The sequence below is a fragment of the Octodon degus genome, unplaced genomic scaffold, assembly GCF_000260255.1.
Source record: "Octodon degus isolate 3935 unplaced genomic scaffold, OctDeg1.0 scaffold00076, whole genome shotgun sequence".
Lineage (NCBI taxonomy): Eukaryota > Metazoa > Chordata > Mammalia > Rodentia > Octodontidae > Octodon > Octodon degus.
This window is the reverse complement of record NW_004524652.1, coordinates 2,640,140-2,659,196: the sequence shown is the minus strand read 5'-3', so window position 1 is coordinate 2,659,196 and position 19,057 is coordinate 2,640,140. Positions and strand designations below refer to the sequence as shown.

Below are 19,057 nucleotides of genomic sequence, written 5' to 3'. Positions count from 1 at the left end.
ACAGAGCTTGTGCCAGGAACCCAGTCCTGATTCTGATTGCAGCAATCTGGGTGGGTGGCCTTGGTGCCATCGCTTGGGGCAGCATGGTTGTGGTAAAGTCCCCACCCCACAGGGCTCTTCTCCACGTGAGGACCTCGGTCTGTGGTACGTGTGCCTGGCCCAGGATGGCATGCGTGTCTGCCCTCCACCCTGCCTTGACAATCCCCACTTGGTGAGCGTCAAGGCTCACGCCCAGCCCGAGACAGTGGCTGCCCCTTGGCCTTTCCACAATTCTCCCCTCTAGACCTCCATTCCTGCTTGGAAGGCTCAGTGTCGATGTCCTTTCACCACAGGAAAAGGAAAAGACCACATGATGAAAGAGCAATCGCTTTCCACTTCTGGGGTGTCTTTTCTCCTTTCTGCTTACTCAAGCATCAGGAAAGCATTCTCTACTTTGTACCCCAAGACTTTTTATTAATATAATCACCCTAGATACTGGGGTAACCAAACAAAGCTACAGATGTTAACTAACAATCACGTGAGACTCATGTGTCGGGGGAGGGGTTGCCTGATGGAACGCAGACTTTAAAAAAATTATCTGTAATTACTGGGTAAGGAATATGAGCACTCTATTAAAATAAACTGTATTTTTTTAGTCAAAGACCATCATAGAGAATGGGACTGCTGTTCCTTTTTATTTACATGAATTGAGATAATTTGGACTCTCGGGATTAATGGAAGTTTACATCGTAAATAAAGCCGCCATCTGCAGCCACGATGCCTCCTGCTCTGAGCAGACTGAGCTAAGTGCCCCACCACACACTCTGGGTGGCAGAGGCAGCCATGTAGACACCACTGCAAATGCTCACATCACGCAGCTCTGAGCCCCTCCAGATTTTCTTACTCCACTTCCAGCTCCAAGCTGTGTTGGAGACACGGTAGGGACCACGTTTGCACTGGGGATCCGTGGCAGCTTCCAGTATCACCCAGACCACAGGGAGCACTGAGGGAGACACCCAAGGAGGCACTTCTGTGTGGTATGCAGCTCACAGAGGCCCTGACCCCCTCAGGCCTCAGGGACAGAGGGCCCAGTCCCAGCAACACCTGTTCTGATAGCGCAAATGACAGAGTATTTTTTTCAATGACTGGCAAGACATTTTCTAATGGAATAATGTTTATGACATGTGAGAATTGCATGCAGCTCAGTCCCAGCCAGGAGGTCACCCTCCCTCTGTGGATCTGTACCTGCTCCCAGCAGCCCAGCAGGCTGGGAGGTTCCACAGAGATGCATGGTGTATTTCCACCCTGGACATCTTCAGAAAGAGGCTGCCAACCCCTTCTTAACTTAGGAAACCAGATAATCTCGGCCTGGACAAAGACACAGTGCATACTGAAGTTGCTTCAGGCTGAAATTAAGACCACTCCCATGTGTGGGTCCCCACACTGGTGGGGTCCAGCCCGGGTCCTCCAAGGCGCCTCAGATGTGAGCAGAGAGCTGGGCACACATGCGCCTGCACAGCAGTGAGACGGTAGACAGCAGGAGCGCACTCTCCACCTTACAAAGCTAGAAGGAAGGCTTTCACTAGCTCTCCCTAAGAAGAGATGGGAAGTGTCAGGGGGATGAACCCGCCACAAGCACCACACAGGGCGGACAGGAGTCAAACCTCACACATCAGGACTTATATACCATTAAAAATCAATCTAAATTTTAAAGGGTCTCAGGGTCCTATACTCCTCCAATGTACCTACCCAATGGTTGGGCTTTGTCGCTTGCAGTCTCAAGACGGGTCGTGGTGTCCTGGTCCTCCAGTGGCCGTAGGAAGAAAGATGGCCCTCAGTGTCTCCTGTGAGTGAGGGTGCCTCCTTCCCAGTGCTCTCACAAACCTCCTGGCAGGGGCCTCGAGCCACATGGGCCCGCGGCAGGGACCCCCAGCCCAACACCCTTCCCTCCCTCTGGACCAAACCACTCTGCAAGGGCGTGGGGGTGGACAGGACTCTGGGAGAGTGCCACCAGCCAACCCGGCAGCCCAGAATGTCCCCAGATATCGCCCTGTGTCCCTGAGCAGCAAAACAGCTGCTGTTTGAGAGGCCTGTGCAGGACAGAGATGTTTGCAGGAGATAGGCTTGGAAATCTGCCCTGGAGTCAGACCCAGGCTCGGCAAGGTGAGACCATGGTCCAGTGCAGCTCGTCATCTCTTTCTGTTTTGTTTGTGAACTAAAAATGGCTTCTGCATTTTTAAATGGCTATGAAAGTAGCTGTGTAATTTTGAGTTTTATCTCCTTGCTTGTCTTCAAAAGCCAAAAATAATGGCTCTCTGGTTCTTTAAGAAAAAAGTTCCTCCACCTTAGGCCTGAGGCCTGGGAAGTGGAACTCAAGAGTCTAGCCCACTGCTTAAATCTGTGATTTAAAACATCAGGATGGGGCTGCGGTGTAGAAAGGAGAAATGACACTGAAACTGACACGCGGTAAAATAACATTCATGTTCATCTAGAAGGCCAAAGAAGTGGTAGGATACTTTCTGCTGTACTGTAGGGTCACAACGGGGGCTCAGCCCTGAGCGGAGCCTGATGCCATATGTGTGGGCCGGGTGGGTTTTACAAGCAGGCTGGCTGATGTAGGTGTAGTTTTCTGACAGAACTGACAACATTTTGATGATATTCAATCCAGGTACAATCCTCACCCCATCACCAGTAACACCAGAAAGTGCAGAAGCAGGATCCATTAAGCTACTGCCATGTGTGTGTGTGTGTGTGTGTGTGTGTGTGGGTGGGTGGGTGTGTGGGTGTGTGCACAGATGGGTGTTTAAGGCTGGGCTTTGCTTCTGCATCATTATCAATATGCTTGTCATCTTCATGAAGGTCCAGTGGGCCATGCCACACAGACCTGTGGCAATCCTTTGCTGTGTAACTTGGTCTGACGCCCTGCAGTGAACCCAGCAGAGCGGGCCTACCCTCAGAGCCCATGGGGCATCCCCTGAAGCCACTCGGGGCCATAGTATGGATCTTAAGGATCCCCAAGGGCTAATGTGCTACAGGCTCGGCCCCCAGCCTGTGGAGTTGTCAGAAGGCAGTAGAACATGGCAAACAGAAGTTAGGTCCCCAGGCCACATTCCTGGAGCACACAGAGGACCCCAGCCCCTTCTTCCTTCTCTGATTTCCAACTGTCCTGAGGTGGACAGGCCACCCTGCATGTGCTCCACCAGGCTGTGCTACCCACCATGGGCACAGTGCCAGTAAAGCCAGGCAAGCCTGGACTGAGCCCTCCATAACCCTGAGGTGCTAGGCACCTTCTCTCCTTTAAGTTGGCCCCACACAGGTAATTTGCCACAGTGGTGGAAAACTGGCTAACACATCGTGGCAACCAGAAACTGCCCTACATGGTGGCATACCCCAAATGCCATCTGCAGTAGGTTGGATCACGCCACCCTCCTGTGTTCCTCTGCCATCATCTATGAAGGTAAGAGCTCATGTGGCAGAGCAGGTTCTACGGATAGAACAGACGGAAGGTCCTGGGTGGACACTGTCCTTGCTCAGAGCAGCTCTCTCCTGGGAAGGACGGCTGGCCTAAGCCCATCAGAGCCCCCTTATGGACCTGAGGTCCGGTGAAAAGAGAAGGTCAGGTGGGCAACCTTGGCCAAGGGCCACTGCAAGGGCCATCGCCACAGCTAAGCTTGAGAAAATGCCAAGGCTGTGCCAACCTGGATGTGCAGCTGGCCTGGTGGGCAACCCACAGCGTCCACTCAGGAACCATTCTGAGGCTGGTTGGCCCGCAATCCCAGAGGTCTGAGAGAATCTGTCTCGGGAGAGCAGGCTCCATGCTCCCCATGGGGCCAGGTAGAGCCACAGCAGAGGGACCATCCCATCTTCGAGGAGGACACTCCCCAGGGACTCTGAGGGAATCCCCATACCTACTCGTCTAAAAGGGTTCTGTTTCAAAAATCACTGACCACGCTCTGTAATTTCAGCAAAGGATACTCAGGGTCTGTTTCATAAGAGGCAATGAAATCAAATAATCCACTTATCAAGGTGCCTTTTGTTTCAAGAAAGAGACAAGGAGGTGTCACGTTTAGCAGAGAGGCCTGGTGGTGGAGGAATGCCAATAAATCACAACACAGGGAGGGAGCAGATTCCGGCTGGCTCGTGTTTCAAGCACACTGTGGTTGCCTGGAAGACAAACCCTCCAGGCTCCTTTAGAGGTGTGGGGACTGCAGCTGAGTCCACAGGTGGCTGATGCCGAGCAGACAAGAGGCAAGGGGACGTCTGAGTCAGGATACCTGGCCCAGATCTCAGGACATGCCACCTCTCCAGGTGTCAGACTTGTCTTTGAAGAGAGACCCGCCCCGCTTTCTCCACCACTCAACTCTTGGGCTTTCAAATTGTTCTGTTACAATGGATTAACACTGTTGCGATGCTCTAGGAGGAAGAACAGCAGCGTCTCCCAGCCGGGCCGCTGCTTGCTGAGGACTGTGTTGTTGTTTGAGGAGTTTCGTGTGCGATTCTCATTAGAGAGGTGTGGCTTCCGAAGCTTGGGAGGCTAAGGTGTTTGAAGAGAAAATTCCACAGGAAGCTGGGGCCTGTTGATTCCCAGGAGATGTTGCCGGATGCCAGTGATATTCACTGTGATACCTTTCTTCCTCCCGGAGCACAGGAGGCTTTGGCTAGTGTCCTCCCCATCCCCTCTGCCTGTGGGCCACCGCAGCCACTGAGCACTTTCTGCTCCTCTCGCCCGATGCAGCAGCCCTCATAGGCTGGATAGTTCTTCACAGTAGGGCTGCTCAGAGCATCGTCGGCTCCTACTGCCCCAATGCCAGTGTCACCTTCCTCCCCGGGTGACAAGCAGAAGTGTCTCCAGATGTCACCACCTGGAGATCAAACGTCCCCCTTTGCTGAGACTCGCTGGCCTGCCTGCTGTCCCGGAAAGCCTTCCGCGTGCCTGCGGCAGTGCCACCTGGGTGGCTGCATTATTCTGAGGCCTTTTGTTTGATCTTGTCCAGGTGAAGAGGAACACAGGGCCTAGCTGGCACGTGACACCTTGGGACCTGGGCCTGTTCTGAGAATCTCGGCATTCCAGACTCGTTCAGGGCTGGAGTGTCAAAGAAGGCTCAGACAGGCCTGGACGAGGCACACGGGTCCCCACGCACGGCTTCTCGATGCATCCGGAGACTGCATTGAGCTGCTAACATTTTTTTTATAAGGGGAAAGAGTATTTTTTAAGAAAGCATAGCACAGTGAATACACAAACCGGTGACGCAGGCTCTGTCCCCTACCCTGGGCTACGACCTACGCTAGCCTCTTCCATGGCTGGTGGTGTGTCCGGGACACGGCAGTGGCAAAACATCACAAGGTGACGGCAGCGTTCCAGCCCCACCACGACCCTGTGGACCACCACCGCTCATGTGGCCGTGGCCCGCTGGCTGAAGCGCTCAATCCTTGCGCAGCCACTTCAGCGGCCCGCATCAGGGATGCCCGCTGCGCACCCATTCACAGCCAAATCCAGTCCTCTCCCACCCGCGAGCCAGCTTCCTTCCCTCACGCCCAGGTCCCCAGCGTCCCTGCTGCCCACCCCTGCTCAGCAGTTCCTGTCCTGGCATCTGGGCCCCGTTGCCCTCCATGCCCAGGCTCTCCCCAGAGACGTCCCATGGGAAGCACCCAGCCCAGTGAGCCTCTGGAAGAGGTGCCCACAGGGAAGGCAGCACACTGCACAGGCTGGCAGGGCCACTTTCCCAGTGTCACTCTGCCCTGGCGCTCAGTGACACGTCCCACTCCTATGTCTACTACCTCAGAATCTCAAACCTCAGTATCTGCACTTGGCTTGGTGCTCTCTGATGAGTGGCCGGCAAAGGACACAGTGTCCCCGGCACTGAAAGGTGAGCCCAGAGAAGGAAAATGGGTAACGGGAAGGGGCCAGCGAGCAAACGTGCTGTCTCTGTGAGGACGGGGGAGGGGCAGCTGTCTGCTCCGGGGCTGTCGGTGTGGCCGGCGCGGTCGGCGTGGGCTTTCCCCATGAGTCACACAGCCACCCTGTCTCCGGGAGACACTCTGTGCAGCTGAGCCAGAGGGAGGGAAGGACGTTTGTCACCGCTCACCACATCCTGGCAGCCCAGGGATGGCCTCTTGCCACCAGGAGGTAACGCTTCCAGAGAAAGCACACAACAGAGACTGCTATCGACCTCCGGGCCCTTAATCTGCTGAGTCCAGGCTGCCCAGAGCGTGACTGGGCACTTGGGCCACAGACAGGGCTTGGAGACACGTGGGGGATGGGCGTGCAGGACCCGGGGACGGGAGCTCCTCGCGACTGCCTCGCTGGCAGGTGCTGCTGGCCCTGGACGTGGACGCTCAGTTTCTCAGCGAGAGAAGTATTTCCTTCCTGATGCTGTTTGAAGTATTCTAATTTTATCAAAAGAAATTCCCACTCTGGTGTGTGACCAGCCGTGGCCAGCTGACTCCAAGCAGAAATGTCATGGTGCAAGGGCCTGGTGAGGACCGGGCTCGGCTCACGGCAGCTAGGAAGTAGAGAGAGAGAGCACCTACAGGGGCTTGGCAGGCAGCAAGAGCGGCATGTGGCCCGACAGCCCGACGTGGACTCCAGCTGCGCTGTGCACAGCCAGGAGACCCCAGGAAAGCCGCTTCCTTCCCACTTCCAGAGCCCACACCCGCACGAGGCGGCCCCCTTCCTGCCTCCCTCCTGCCTTCAGAGAGCTGAGCAGAAAGGACGTTAAGCAACTTGTCATATTTTGCAAAAATCAATAGGCTAATTGCCACATCCAGTAGCTTTTCTGGAAAGCACGCACTGGAGCCCAGAGGCCCTCACACCGCGGATGCTAGCCAGTCACCGACAGCCCCACCATGACCCTGTGGGACCACCACCGCTCATGTGGCCATGGCCCGCTGCTTAAAGCCCTTAATCCTTGCACAGCCACTTCAGTAGCCCGCCCAGGGATGCCCGCTGCGCACCCATTCACAGCCAAATCCAGTCCTCTCCCACCTATGAGCCAGTTTCCTTCCCTCACACCCAGGTCCCGAGTGTCCCTATCTGCTTTGAAGGACAGAGATCCGAAACACCTTCCAGGGTGCAGCGCCCCAGCAGTACAGCGCCTTCCAGGAGCTGAAAGCCAACTCTGAGCTACACGTGTGCAGATGGGAGCCCTGGGCCATGCTGAGCAGAGAGGAGCAAAGCGGCCCTCATTGGTGCCCCTGGACTCGGCCCTGGGCTAGGAGCAGGCGAGAACCCGCTTCTCTGAAAAGCCCCCTTGACCACTCAAGTCCATTTGGCTGTGGCACCAATGGCAACTTTGATGTCCTCACCAATGTCCCAGCCGGGAAAGGATTAGAGCAGCTTCCGGAGGCTAAGCAAGATGCCTGGATGTGGTGGGGTGCTGTGTAGCTGGAGGGGGCCGAAGGCCAGGCTGGGGAGGAGGGAGTGGAAGGAGCCTCCTGCCTCTCAGTTGAGGAACCGAGGGCAAAGCCTGAAGGACAAGACACAGAGCTGGGCCTTCCTGGGTGTGCAGAGCGGAGAACTCGGCCTTTGGAGTTCTCATGTGTAGCGTCTCCCAACAGCACAAACAAGGGCCCCTGGGGCTCAGGAGGAGAGTCAGGCCCGGAGCCCGGTGGTCTGCTGCTCGTGCAGAGGGCTGGGCAGGCAGCTCCCTGGAGGGCACACGCTCTAGCCCCGGCGTGAGCCCTCAGCAGATCCTGGCTGCTGGGGACCAGCTCCTGGCCCTCACACCGAGGCGCACCGCTGAGGCGTAAGAGGGTTCTTCATCACGTGACACCACAAATCCAGGGCCCAACCACCAGTAGCAGAGGAGTGCGCCCATCTTCTCGCACTGGTGCCCGCTGTGGGTGCAGCTTTCTGCCGCGTTGAAGAGAAGGTGGAAACCCAGAGAATCTCCGGTGTTTAAAAAGTGGTTTTACTTCATACAGATTTGTTAAAGTACCATGGGCCAAGCCACGCCATCTGCAGGCTGGCTGAGCCCCACGGGGGACCAGGGGCTGTGTCCTGGTTGAGTAGATGCCAACGGCCCAAGGCACGGAGCTGAAGAGCCACGGCCCTTGCCACCCTGCGCTGTGTCCCAAGGGTGGCCGAAGGCGCCTGCGGCCTGGAAGAGAGCTCTGTGCCACCAGCGGAGGGCAGTGGGCTTGCTCAGCCTTTCCCGTTCTGACTATCAGGGTCAGTGGCAAGCACTTTGCCCCAGCTGTGAGGGGAGGGTGGTGACTAATCCACTGCCCCGTGCCTTGTGGTCAGGACCATCAAAGGCCATCCAGGAGTTTAGAGATAATTACGGGAAGTGCGTGGACTCATTATTTCTGAATAATACAGCGAGATTATTTCTCTCATTATCTTCCCTAATATGAGTAAGTAGAATAACATCTCTATTAGTAAAAGATAAGGAATAAAAAACCCTAAGATATCTTTAAACATGTTTAGACTGACAGTGTGAGATTTAAGGGAAGTAGTGAGAAGAGCGGACACAGAATCCCCGCACGCTTTTCCTGGTTCCTCAAAGGTCAGCAGTTTACCCTGTGTGCTTCTGAACGAGCTTCTCTTTCCTCCTCTCCTCCCCTCCCCTCCCTCCCCTCCCCTCCCCTCTCTCTCTCGCTCTCGCTCTCTCTCTCTCTCACTCTCTCTCTGTCTTCCCTGTTCTCCTGAGCTGTTTGAGACTAAGGAGCAGAAACGTCCCGTTAGCACTAAACACCTCGGAACCCATTTCCCAAACACACCGGCAGCCCTCCTATGGTCACAGTGTAGTCATCAAATGCGCACATTAACACCGACGACGCAATGCTGTTCGCTATCTTGGGGACCACCTGCAAACTTTGCCCTTGTCCTAGGAATGTCCTTCAGAGAAAGAAAAACTTTCTCGGGCACTTCCTCCTCAATGTTTATTCAACCTGCTGCTGGCAATGTTCAATCCGGCCCCTTGGTTGAAGCGGCACCGACCAGTTACCCAGGAAACCCCTGTTGTTTCTTCCTAATTCACTGAACAACTTAGGGTTATCGTGTTGGAGACGACTAGAGGTTCTGGGAGCTCCTGGAGTTGTCGCCAAGGAGTTCTAACAGCCATCGCCCTCCTTTGCTGCTGTGAACCTTGTCGTGAACACTTCGGGCCTGACCCTAAGGAGGTGCTCTCACTGTCAGCTCAGAGATTCTGGCCTCACCTGACAACTGAGAGACCCTGTACCCTCCTCACTCACTCCCATGCTCCCGTTATTGCTGCCTTGTTCAGAGGAAGCCCCTCCCCCCAACCGCAGCATGCCCCATCCTCCACATGACACCCCCAAGGGCCTGCCCTGCCTGCCTACCTGTACTAGTTCTACCTCACTTAACTATCTATACTCGCAGCACACCTTATGCTAGCACTTTCCTACTGTCTTAGTCCTGGGCTCATCTCTGGGACTCAGCTCAGACACCCACAACTTAAAACACTGAAGTTTACTCAGGCTCCTGTCTTCAGGCCAGGCCAGGAAGCAGGGGGAGGGGGAGAAGCTGGGATGGAGAGAAACCCTCCAAATAATGGTTTCAGGGACACCCCCTTACATCCCATTTAGCTATAGCAACCCATGACTCAGCCACTTCTCAAAAGCCTCCCCTGTGAGCACCTGAGGATTTGGAGAAGCTTGAGGTACAACCCGTGACACCTGTAGAGGGACATGTTAGCCTAATAGCAAAAGCTGCTTTCATCTTACCACGAAAAGCAGTGTTGTGATGAACGACTTGAAGGGGTGTATTCTTAAATTGCCATACTGACTCGTCAGGGTGGATTTGCAGAAGAGAGACCACTGAGGCACAGGAAAACGACATCATTAGAAGTGGCCAGATATCTCTCAGAAGAATCAAGCTGCTTTACTTCCTGAGAATCTATGAGCTATAGGTCTGCGTCTCTAGATTAATCAGTGTATGTGTCATGCTTCGTGATTTCTGCCAATCTGATAGCTACCAAATACTACTGGTAGCTTTAAGTTATATGTGTCTAATTGTGCGTGGGGTTGGATAGTTTTCCTGCCTATCAGGCCAATTTCAGTATGCTTTTTGGTGAGTTGTGTGTTTTGCTGTATTTTTCCTCAAGCAGCTAGATCTCCCTCCGCTAACGCTTTTTGTGCCTCTCCTGGAATGCAATCTATGCATGGCAGACATTTCCTCCCAGTATGTCACTTTCCTTTTGATTTGGTTCATGGTACTCTGGGTAAGGCAATATTTCTAAACTTACATAGGTGAATTTATTATTTAAAAAATTAATTTGAATTTTGGGTCAGATTAGGAAATGTTTCTAAACTTGGGTTATACAGGAATTCATTCATCTTTTCCTTATTCCTTAAAAATGATTTCATTTTCTTATATCTAACTCACTTATCCACTTGAAGTTCATTCTTATGTATGTCGGAAGATATGAATCTAATATCTTTCTCTTCAAATGGCTGCCCACTGAACCCAGCACCATTTATTTAAAAAGTCTCTGCTTGTACCAAGATTTGAGATGCCAACTTTATCGTGCAATGAGTTCACCTATGTTCTTGGATGCATCTGTGGAGTTCGTCCTGTTGGTCTCTCTCTTGAGTCATGTCCCAGGGCCAGTAAATGTGACTTAATCCCATGCAAATTGTACCTCATGGCAGCCCGTCGGCTTGCACTTAGGCTGACCTGTATCGAATTGCCATCATGCGCCCACTCTACAGAACCCAGTTTACGTATTTCCACCAGATATCTGCTCTGGGCACCATCCAGGACGATACTGGCCAGCTCCGGTGACATGGCTCTGGCCGGGTGGACTTCGCGGCTTGCTTCTTGCTATCTTCGTTGCCTTCTTGTCACGGAGACGCAACACCAGGCCTCTACAGCGCAAAGGAAAAGAGCTTGATTTGGTCCATAATGCGCAGAGGTTTAAATCCATAGTTTGAAGGCTCCTAGGCAGGCCAGCACTGAGAAACAGCTCCTGGCAGGGTTGCAGGCAGCAGCCGGAGACCAAGGGTGGAGGAGGGAGACAGGCCCTTCCCAGCCTCTCTCCACCGGGCTCCACTTCCCGTCTCCCATTTAGCCATAAGCTCATCAGTAGGATAAGCCCACACCCCAGAATCCGGTCTCCTCCCCAAGCCCCACGTCCTAGCTGGCGGATTTGGGGGCCTCCAGGTATAAACCTGCCTCTAGCTTACAGACCTGACCATCCCTGAAGTGCCTCACTCTGTCTTCTTTCTTCTTCTCTCCGTCAGTGATAGAGGGCCGCGGGGTTGCGGAAGGCACACAGCGATTCTCCTCGTCGCTGCCGCCCTACTTGCCGGTGAGCTACAGCATCCGGGGCACGGACAGCGCCTTCTTCCTGCAGGAAACGCAGCCTCCGGACACGCTGCGCAACGCCAGCCTGCACGCCAGGGTCGCGTCCTTCTTCACCTACAAGGCCAGGCAGCCCCCCGCACTGAACGCCAGCTATGGGCCTTACTGGGCAGAGAAGGTCGTGCCGCTGGAGCTCATGCTGCCCGCCAGCCCCTTCGGCCCCAGCGGCCGGTTTACTTTTGGCTGGAAGCTGAAGGCCTCCATCCTGCGGGAGAAGATCTACCCGAGCCGCCCCAAGGTGCAGGTCCTCTTCCACCTGGTGGGCCGGGACTGGGACGACGCGCGGCCCGCGGAGAGGCTGCCCTGCCTGCGCGTCTTCGCCTTCCGCGAGACCCGGGAGGTGCGGGGCAGCTGCCGGCTCACCGGGGACCTGGGGCTGTGCGTGGCCGAGCTGGAGGTCCCGGCCGCGTGGTTCAGCCCCCCGACAGTGGTGGCCGGGAGGAGGAAGGCGGCGGAGCAGCCCGAGGGCAGCCCGGTGGAGCTGTACTACTCGGTGCAGCCCGGGGACGCGCGCGGGGACTGCACCACCGCTGGAGACGCCAGGACGGGCAACGCCATCCGGCCTGGGAAGGACAGCGCCCAGGGGCCCGCATCGCGCCTGCAGAGCCTGGGCCTGGTGCGGCTGTACCGAGCCCAGGACGGCGTGCAGCTCAGCGAGCTGCGGCTGGACAGCAACGTGGTCATCTGGCTGCCGTCGTGGCCGGCCAAGCAGGGGGACGTGGTCACGGCCTATGTCACCATCGCCAGCAACTCCACTGTGGATCTTTTCGTGCTGAGGTAGGTGCCGGTCTGTCCTACCGTCCTCAGCAGCTGGGTGCAGCTGGGCGCTAGCCTGGGGACGGATGCTGACCAAAGGTGACAGACACTTATTTCAGGGATCTCTTGTCTACTGCGGAGCCCCAGCACACGCGTCCCAGGAGCGCAGTGCCCAGGTACAGGGCAGCTCCGCTCCTGCGGGCAGAGGGGACGGAGGGCAGGAGCTACGCGGGAGAGGGGGCTCGGTGCGCCAGCTGGGGCGCAGGCTCGCTGCCTGGTCGGGTCCTGCACGCACATCCGCAGTCCCAGGTTAGTGAGAACTGCGCAGGATCAGGGAGCCCAAGAGAAGCCGCTGGGAGGATGGCAGCTCCCTTGGATGGGTGTGGAAGCAGCCCCTGGCAATACCCAGAGTCGTGCTGCGGTGTGCTGGCTCAGCGCAGCCAGCGCTCACGGCCGGGATCCGGTGGTCGCGCGGTGCTGAGCAGGGGCTGCGCTCTCAGCAGAAACCTGGGCAGTGACGCGAGGCAGGGCGAGAAGCGAGCAAGGAGACAGACAGCCCCTCGAGGCCCCCGTGGGTGGTGGGGCGCGCCTCCCGTCGCCTCTGCGGCCGGCCCCCAAACAGCTTCCGGCAGCAGCTCCGCCTCTCTGCGAGCATCCCGGGTCAGGGGCCGCTGACTTCTAGGATAAGTAACGCCCCGAGAGTCACGTCAGGCTGATGCTGTCCACAAGAGGATGCGCATGCTGTAATAATGAAAAAGCACTTCTTGAGATGGGCTTTAAAATAAAGATTAAAAATAAAAATTATAAAAATAGGTTGCCTTTAAAGTTATGCGGAAGAAGGATGTAGGTTATCATTAGAGCTGTGTCTCGGATCTGTTCCAGCGTGAAGCGTGAGTCACATGCTGCCCGAGGGCCCCGGAACAGCGTCTGCAGAGCAGCGGCAAGCGGCACCGCGGCTCCCGCTTGCTTGCTTTTGGTGGCACGGCCAGTGGGGTGTTGAGGCTCGAAAACAGAGTGTCCAGAGATTCAGGGAGCCGCTTAGAGTACTTCCCAGTCTTCAGGGTCAAATAATTTTCTCTGACGCTTCTGTCTTGTTCTCATCTGTATGCCTTTTCTTTCAAAATCTTGTTGCTCTGTTTCAGTGCTAGGGAAGAAAATCTCTTCCCTCCCCCTCCCCCTCCCTCCCCTCCTTCCCCTCCCTCCCCTCCCTCCCCTCCTTCCCCTGCTTCTACCATTCCCTCCTTTCCCTTCCCTTTCCTTCCCTTTCTCTTCTTTTTTTTTTAAAAAATTTATTTATTTAGTGTGTGTGTGGCCAGCTCAGCCCACCAGGGGGCAGGGCTGGCTGGCATGTGGTGCTGGGGGATTGAACCGCGGTCCCTGTGATTTGCTAAGCTTGTTCTAAGTAGGTGCTTTAGACCACTGAGCCATCTCACCAGCCCCTCCTTTCTCTTCTAAGTGGTCTAATTTTGCAAAGTGTCATGTGCCAATGTTTTTGAATGTGATCCTAGGACTATTATAATACTCATTTCAGGGATATTGTGGAATCCTGCATCTGCTACAGAATTTAGCATTTCATAATTCAGGCGATCCCTGTCACTGTTCTCTGAAAACCTTCCTACACCACCAGCAAGAGATCTGCCACCTTGGTGCCAAGATATAGACCCCTCCAGCAGTGCACTGTGGGCTGTTGAAAGTGTCATTACCTTGTGCCTGGGAGGTTAGGACAGTCACAATTCAGGTGAAAGGATCCAAGTGTCTACGGCCACCCTGGATGGCGGAAGACACGATCTGAGAGGTCTAAGTGTACTCATTTTACTTTGCTGGCTTTAGCTGATGCAAAATAAACCCGTCCAATGCTGACTTTGGAACCTGAAGACAGCAGACAGGGAACCGGTCTCACTGAGAAGGTTGGCGACATTACCAAGTCCCCAGCAGCGCCCCCCTGGCCTGTGGCTAACTTTTGTCCTTGGTAAGTGCAGACTCTGCAGTCGCCGACCAAGGATGGCCCTGAGCAGAGCTACCCATGTGCCTGGCTCTAAGGTCCACAGCCTTGGTCTGCACGGGGCAGGCTCCGACCTGACCCACTGCAGGGAGGAGCTGTGCTCTGTGCTTTCCGTGCCGGCCTCCACCATGGCTGTGAGCAGGACCTCCGTGCTGGTCCTCTCTCCCACACAGCATCTGGGAGGCTAAACCTCCTTCTGGAACTCCCATTTGTATCTTCATCTTAAAAACATCATGAAGGCACCACTGCCGCAGAGCTAGGAGGGATTAGAGGGCCAACACTTCTTCGTAAGTTGCTCCTGACAGCGTCTGGCATACAGAAGTGTTGATGTTACCAGCAAGGTGTCTTTAAATATTCATCTAGCCATGAGGAAGCTTGGCCTGAAGCAACAGATAGGGGTTTGTCCCTGAAGCCGCACCCACTCCCATTTCACTACAGTTTTGAAAGAAGGATGACATCTTCCTTTAGTGACAGGGTTATAAGGAGATGTGGGACTTGGTCACACTTGGGTGTGGCTCCCCGCCATCAGAGCCAGGGCCTGATTCTGTCCCCCGTGACCTCTGCACCCATAACTCAGAGTCCACCTCGCCTCTTCCTGTTCAAGACACAACCTGGGTCACTGACTTTGCCTCTGATCTTAGACCTACAGCAACGTTTCCAAGGCTACCAAGCAAGGGCCCATAGGAGACCCCAAGCACAGGAGGACCCAGACACATAAGCAGTCAAAGTACTGGTGTCTCGGGCAGACTGGAGCTCAGCGACATGGAATTAGAGAGCAGAGGTTCGCACACCTGGACTAGAACTTCTCTCCGTTATCCTCAGGCAAGGACTGCACACTTTACAAGCGGGAGTTACAGACTGGAGAGCCATCCTGGGGCCTTGAGTGGACTGGAACTCACAAGTGAGTGATGGTGGCAGTGTGTCAAATGCAGTGTTGCTCCAAGTGGCACATCTTTCTGCTCTTCTTCCTTTTGTCCCCTCCACCGAAGCCCTGGATGTATCCCAGTGCTCTTTTGTATTCATTTTTTAAGAGTTTTAACTAATCACAGATGGATAAGAAGTTGCAGAAAATAATAAAGCCATTTCGCTTGCCCCTTCTCAGAGCTTCCTTCAATAGTAATGCCTCATGCAACATTTTTAGCAAAAGAAAGGCAGGCTGCACCCTCTAAGCCTGCTCCTTTTCTCACTGGAAAGGTGAAACTCTGCTTTGCTGTCACAGTTTATTTTGATACTTTCTTTTCCTATGAATATGAATAATGTGGTTTGTATCTGGATGTCCCCCCAGAGCCTAATTCCCTCAGAGGCAGGGCTTTGCGGAGGTGCCTAGATTGTGGGTGTCTACGGCTGACTTCCTGTAAGGAGGTAGGGTCTGGGAAGAAGGGTGTGGCCTGGGGAGAGGGGGCGTGGCCCGGAGGCTTTCTCTCCCTGCCCGGCTCTTCCCTCCCTTCTCTGCTTCCTGTTCACCGTGCTGTGAGCAGCACTCCTCCCCAGGCCCGTCTTGCATGCTGTTCGGGCCTGGCAGCCTGGCAGCCATGGACTAAAGCCCTGAGCTAAACCTCTCCTCCTTTACTTTATGAGTACTAGGTGCTTTGTCCCAGTGACAAAAACATGACTGGGACAGATGCCATATTTCTCTTCCTTCAGTAAATCCTTGTTCAACCCTCTTGCCGGGCAATGTTTTGCAGCAGGGAAGCGATGGCAAGCTCCCTGCCCACACGGACCTGGTGCTCTTAAGGGGGAGATGCATGCACACCGTGAAAACGAGGATGAAAATGCAATGTGGGTGGTCAGCCAGCTACACAAAAAGGAGTGAGGGAAGAGGAACAGAGAGCGCTGAAAGGCACACAGGCCTGCTGAAAGGACGCTTGTGAGTCAGCCGTGACCTGGGTGCAGAGGCCTGAGGCCGCGCTCCTGGAGGGCTGCTGGGAGGACAGGCAGAGGACAGCGTGGCCGAGCAGGGTAGAGGGGGAGAGGCAGGGCTACACTCATGCGAGCCGCAGTCTGTGTCAGGCAGGGCCTCACGGGCCACCAGAAGGACTTGTCCTTTGCTCTGTGCAACAGGAGGACAATGGGACATTTTAAACAGAGAGTGCCGCTGCTGCTTAGCTCGTGCATTGCAGTGGCCTGGTTGGCTCCTGCTAGTGACGGCAGAGATGCAAGGAGTCCCGAAGTCACAGCTGGAGCTGCCTGCGTCATGGGCACCTGCGGGCAAGGAGCCACAGGCCGTCAGGCCAGGGACCAGAAGGGGCAGGGCGGAGGAACCACATGCAAAGCCTGGAAGAAGCTCAGATTTGCCCTCTGCTGGTGGCATGTCTAATTCGGGTTAATTAGAACAAGTGTTGGTGCATAATGTCATGGCTTTAGGAAAAGGCCATTCAGTAATCAGATGACACAAGGGACCCATGGATGTGGCCTGAGGGATGGGACAGCAGCTGTGGCCCAGAAACTCACTTCTCCTTGGCAGCAAGTGCGGGCCTTCTCCACTGGGAACTTCCTGGGAGACTGTGGGATCCCAGACCGTGTCTGCTGATGGTACAACCCAGATTCCCCTGCGCCCTTTCCCATGGGGCCTCATGGACCAGGCTGGTGCTCAGGAACAGCAGGGACTTGGGGGAGTTCTGAGGAGGCCCATAGAGCCCATAGAGCTGTGGACACTTGGTGGAACTCCCCTGCAGAATCCATGTCACAATGCCCCTGTTTCAGAGGCAGAAAGGAGCCAAGCTGTTCACACCTTCCTGACTGCAATTGAAAGGCAATTGCTTGCTTTTACTACAAAACTAGCTCGTGTTCCTTGCAAGGCAGGGTGTGGAAGGGTGGGTGTCTTAGTTACTCTTCTCTCGTTGCTGGGACAAATACCTGACACTCAAAATGAAGGAAGGAAAGGTTTATTTAGTTCACAGTTACTGGAGGTTTCAGTCCATACTCAGCTGGGTCCAATGCAGAGCAGCACAGATCAGAAAGCAACCTTTCATGGTGAGGGCAAAGAGCAAAAGAGCAAGGGAGAAGTAGCAGCAGCTCAAGCCGCTGGCTTCTCTTCCCACCTTACATTGTAATGCAAATTGCCTGCCCCAGGATAGGGGAAGTACTCACACCTATGGGTACTTCCCAGTACTTACCCACCTATGGATAATCCCAGCAGTACTAAAACCCATAATCCCAGCCTTGGATTACACATAATCCCAGTGGATCATGAGTTAACACAAACTCTACAAGTCCTCACCCCATGACTGCATGAGGCTTTGGGGGAACAACTAGACACAAACCATAACAGTGGGCCTGTTTCTGGCAGCCATGGTCTTCTTTGGAGCCTGATATTAGAAAGGAGGATGAAGTAATAAAGCAATGGCTGACCATGTGTAAACACACGTGCAGAGATTTTTTTCCCAGTACTCCTGAGCGTGGGCTTCCCCAGGCCCAGCTCCTCGACCGTCTGTGCGCCCTGCTGAGCCCTGCCCTTGGCCGGGGTTTGGCCTACTCAGCAGGCTTGAATGGGCACAGCGCTGAAGACGAACATGAGGTCTACACCATGGAGTCTCCTTTTCTCAGAAATTTTATCTCCTCACCAACAGAAGCCCTTTGCAATAAAGACCAAGGTTCCTTAGCCTACAGGCATTGGTGACTGTTTCAAAGTTGATAGAAATGCTGGCTCCTGGGCTGCCCCTGTGGAGCTCCCCTTTGCCGCCCAGGGAGTCCGTGTGCCCCTGAAGGCCTGAGATGCTAAGGATGAAGCTCCTCCGGCACGGCCACCCTGAAGCCTAGTGGTGGACCAGCGCCCAGCTCGTGGGCAGGCCGGTTGGGCTCAGCCAGAAGACCATGGGCAGCCAGAGCTCCCATGGCCTGCTTGTCATTACGTCCCAATGTGGTGCCCAGAAGCAGAGCTGGCCCTTCTCCATCCTGCTCGTTAGGAACAGGCTCGCGTATTCCAAACGTGTAATTCACAGAAGCCAAGGAGATGGGCGAATTAATTCTCAGGGCTGCATTCAGGACAAGGACAGCTGTGAAGGACGCATCCTCACGGGGAGTCCGTATTACGCTCTAACAGGAATGTGTACACAGTAGACAGATATGTCACCACCTCCAACACAGGGAGGAACATCCGCACAGCTCCGGCTCCGTCTTCTGCAGGGCCCTCGCCTCAGCAGGACCGGAGGCGGGCAGACAACTTCCTGGGTACACCTGTGCGCTGTGAGGCGTTCGCAGTGCCCCTGCCTCCTTGTGCCAGATGCTGGTGGCTCTCCATGCTCCCCAGTGACAACCAGACACTGCTAGGTATCCTTGGGGAGACTGTGGCCTCCAAGGGTGGCAGTTCTTTATTATGTCAGCCTGGCTGTAACCAAGGAATCCATTCCCAGATGTGGTGGACAGAGGGAGGAAAGATGGCTCATGCCCCATGTTTCCTTGCGCCAACGTTGTTGAGGACGCGCTTCCTCCGTACCTCTCCTGACCCGGAGTGCTTACTCCTCCATCGTGTTCCACCCCTAGCTCAAATTCTGGGCACAAAGGAAATCGCTCCTTAGAAGTGAAAGCTCTTTGATTCAGACCAAACCATGCCTACTCTCGCCCATGTCACCCCCAACTACAGAGGTGACAGGCTCCCAGGAGGCACTCATACATGTTCCGCAGGCTCTCAGTCTGACCCCGCGTCAGTTTTGCTCTGGACAAAGGCAAGGAGCACTTAGTGCGCGGATTTCCGGTGCCCCGTCCAGCTCATTGGCCAGCCCCTGCTGTCAGTCTCACAGGCGCACAGTGCTGCTAACATACAAGGCGCACCCAGCGCTCTGATGGCTGCGTGCTCGCTGCGTAAACTAGGGGCTTGGTCAGCACACGGTCCCTGCAGCGCGGCCACCCCAGGGCTCTGGTCTCCTCCAGCCCTCTCCGCCTCCTCCTCCTCTCCTCCTCTCCTCCTCCTCCTCTTCTCCTCTTCCTCTTCTCCTCCTCCTCCTCCTCTCCTCCTCCTCCTCATCTTCCTCCTCCTCCTCCTCTTCCTCCTCTTC

The 19,057-nt window shown here is 55.0% G+C and overlaps 1 protein-coding gene across 1 annotated transcript in view; it reads left to right on the top strand.

The window, feature by feature from the left end:
- Tmem132c (transmembrane protein 132C) overlaps positions 1-19,057 on the top strand; it is a 185,845-nt gene that overhangs the window by 12,585 nt on the left and 154,203 nt on the right. Inside the window, exon 2 of the mRNA XM_004635960.2 lies at positions 11,185-12,082. Coding sequence (XP_004636017.1) covers positions 11,185-12,082 — 898 coding nt within the window. The remainder of the gene's footprint in view (positions 1-11,184; positions 12,083-19,057) is intronic.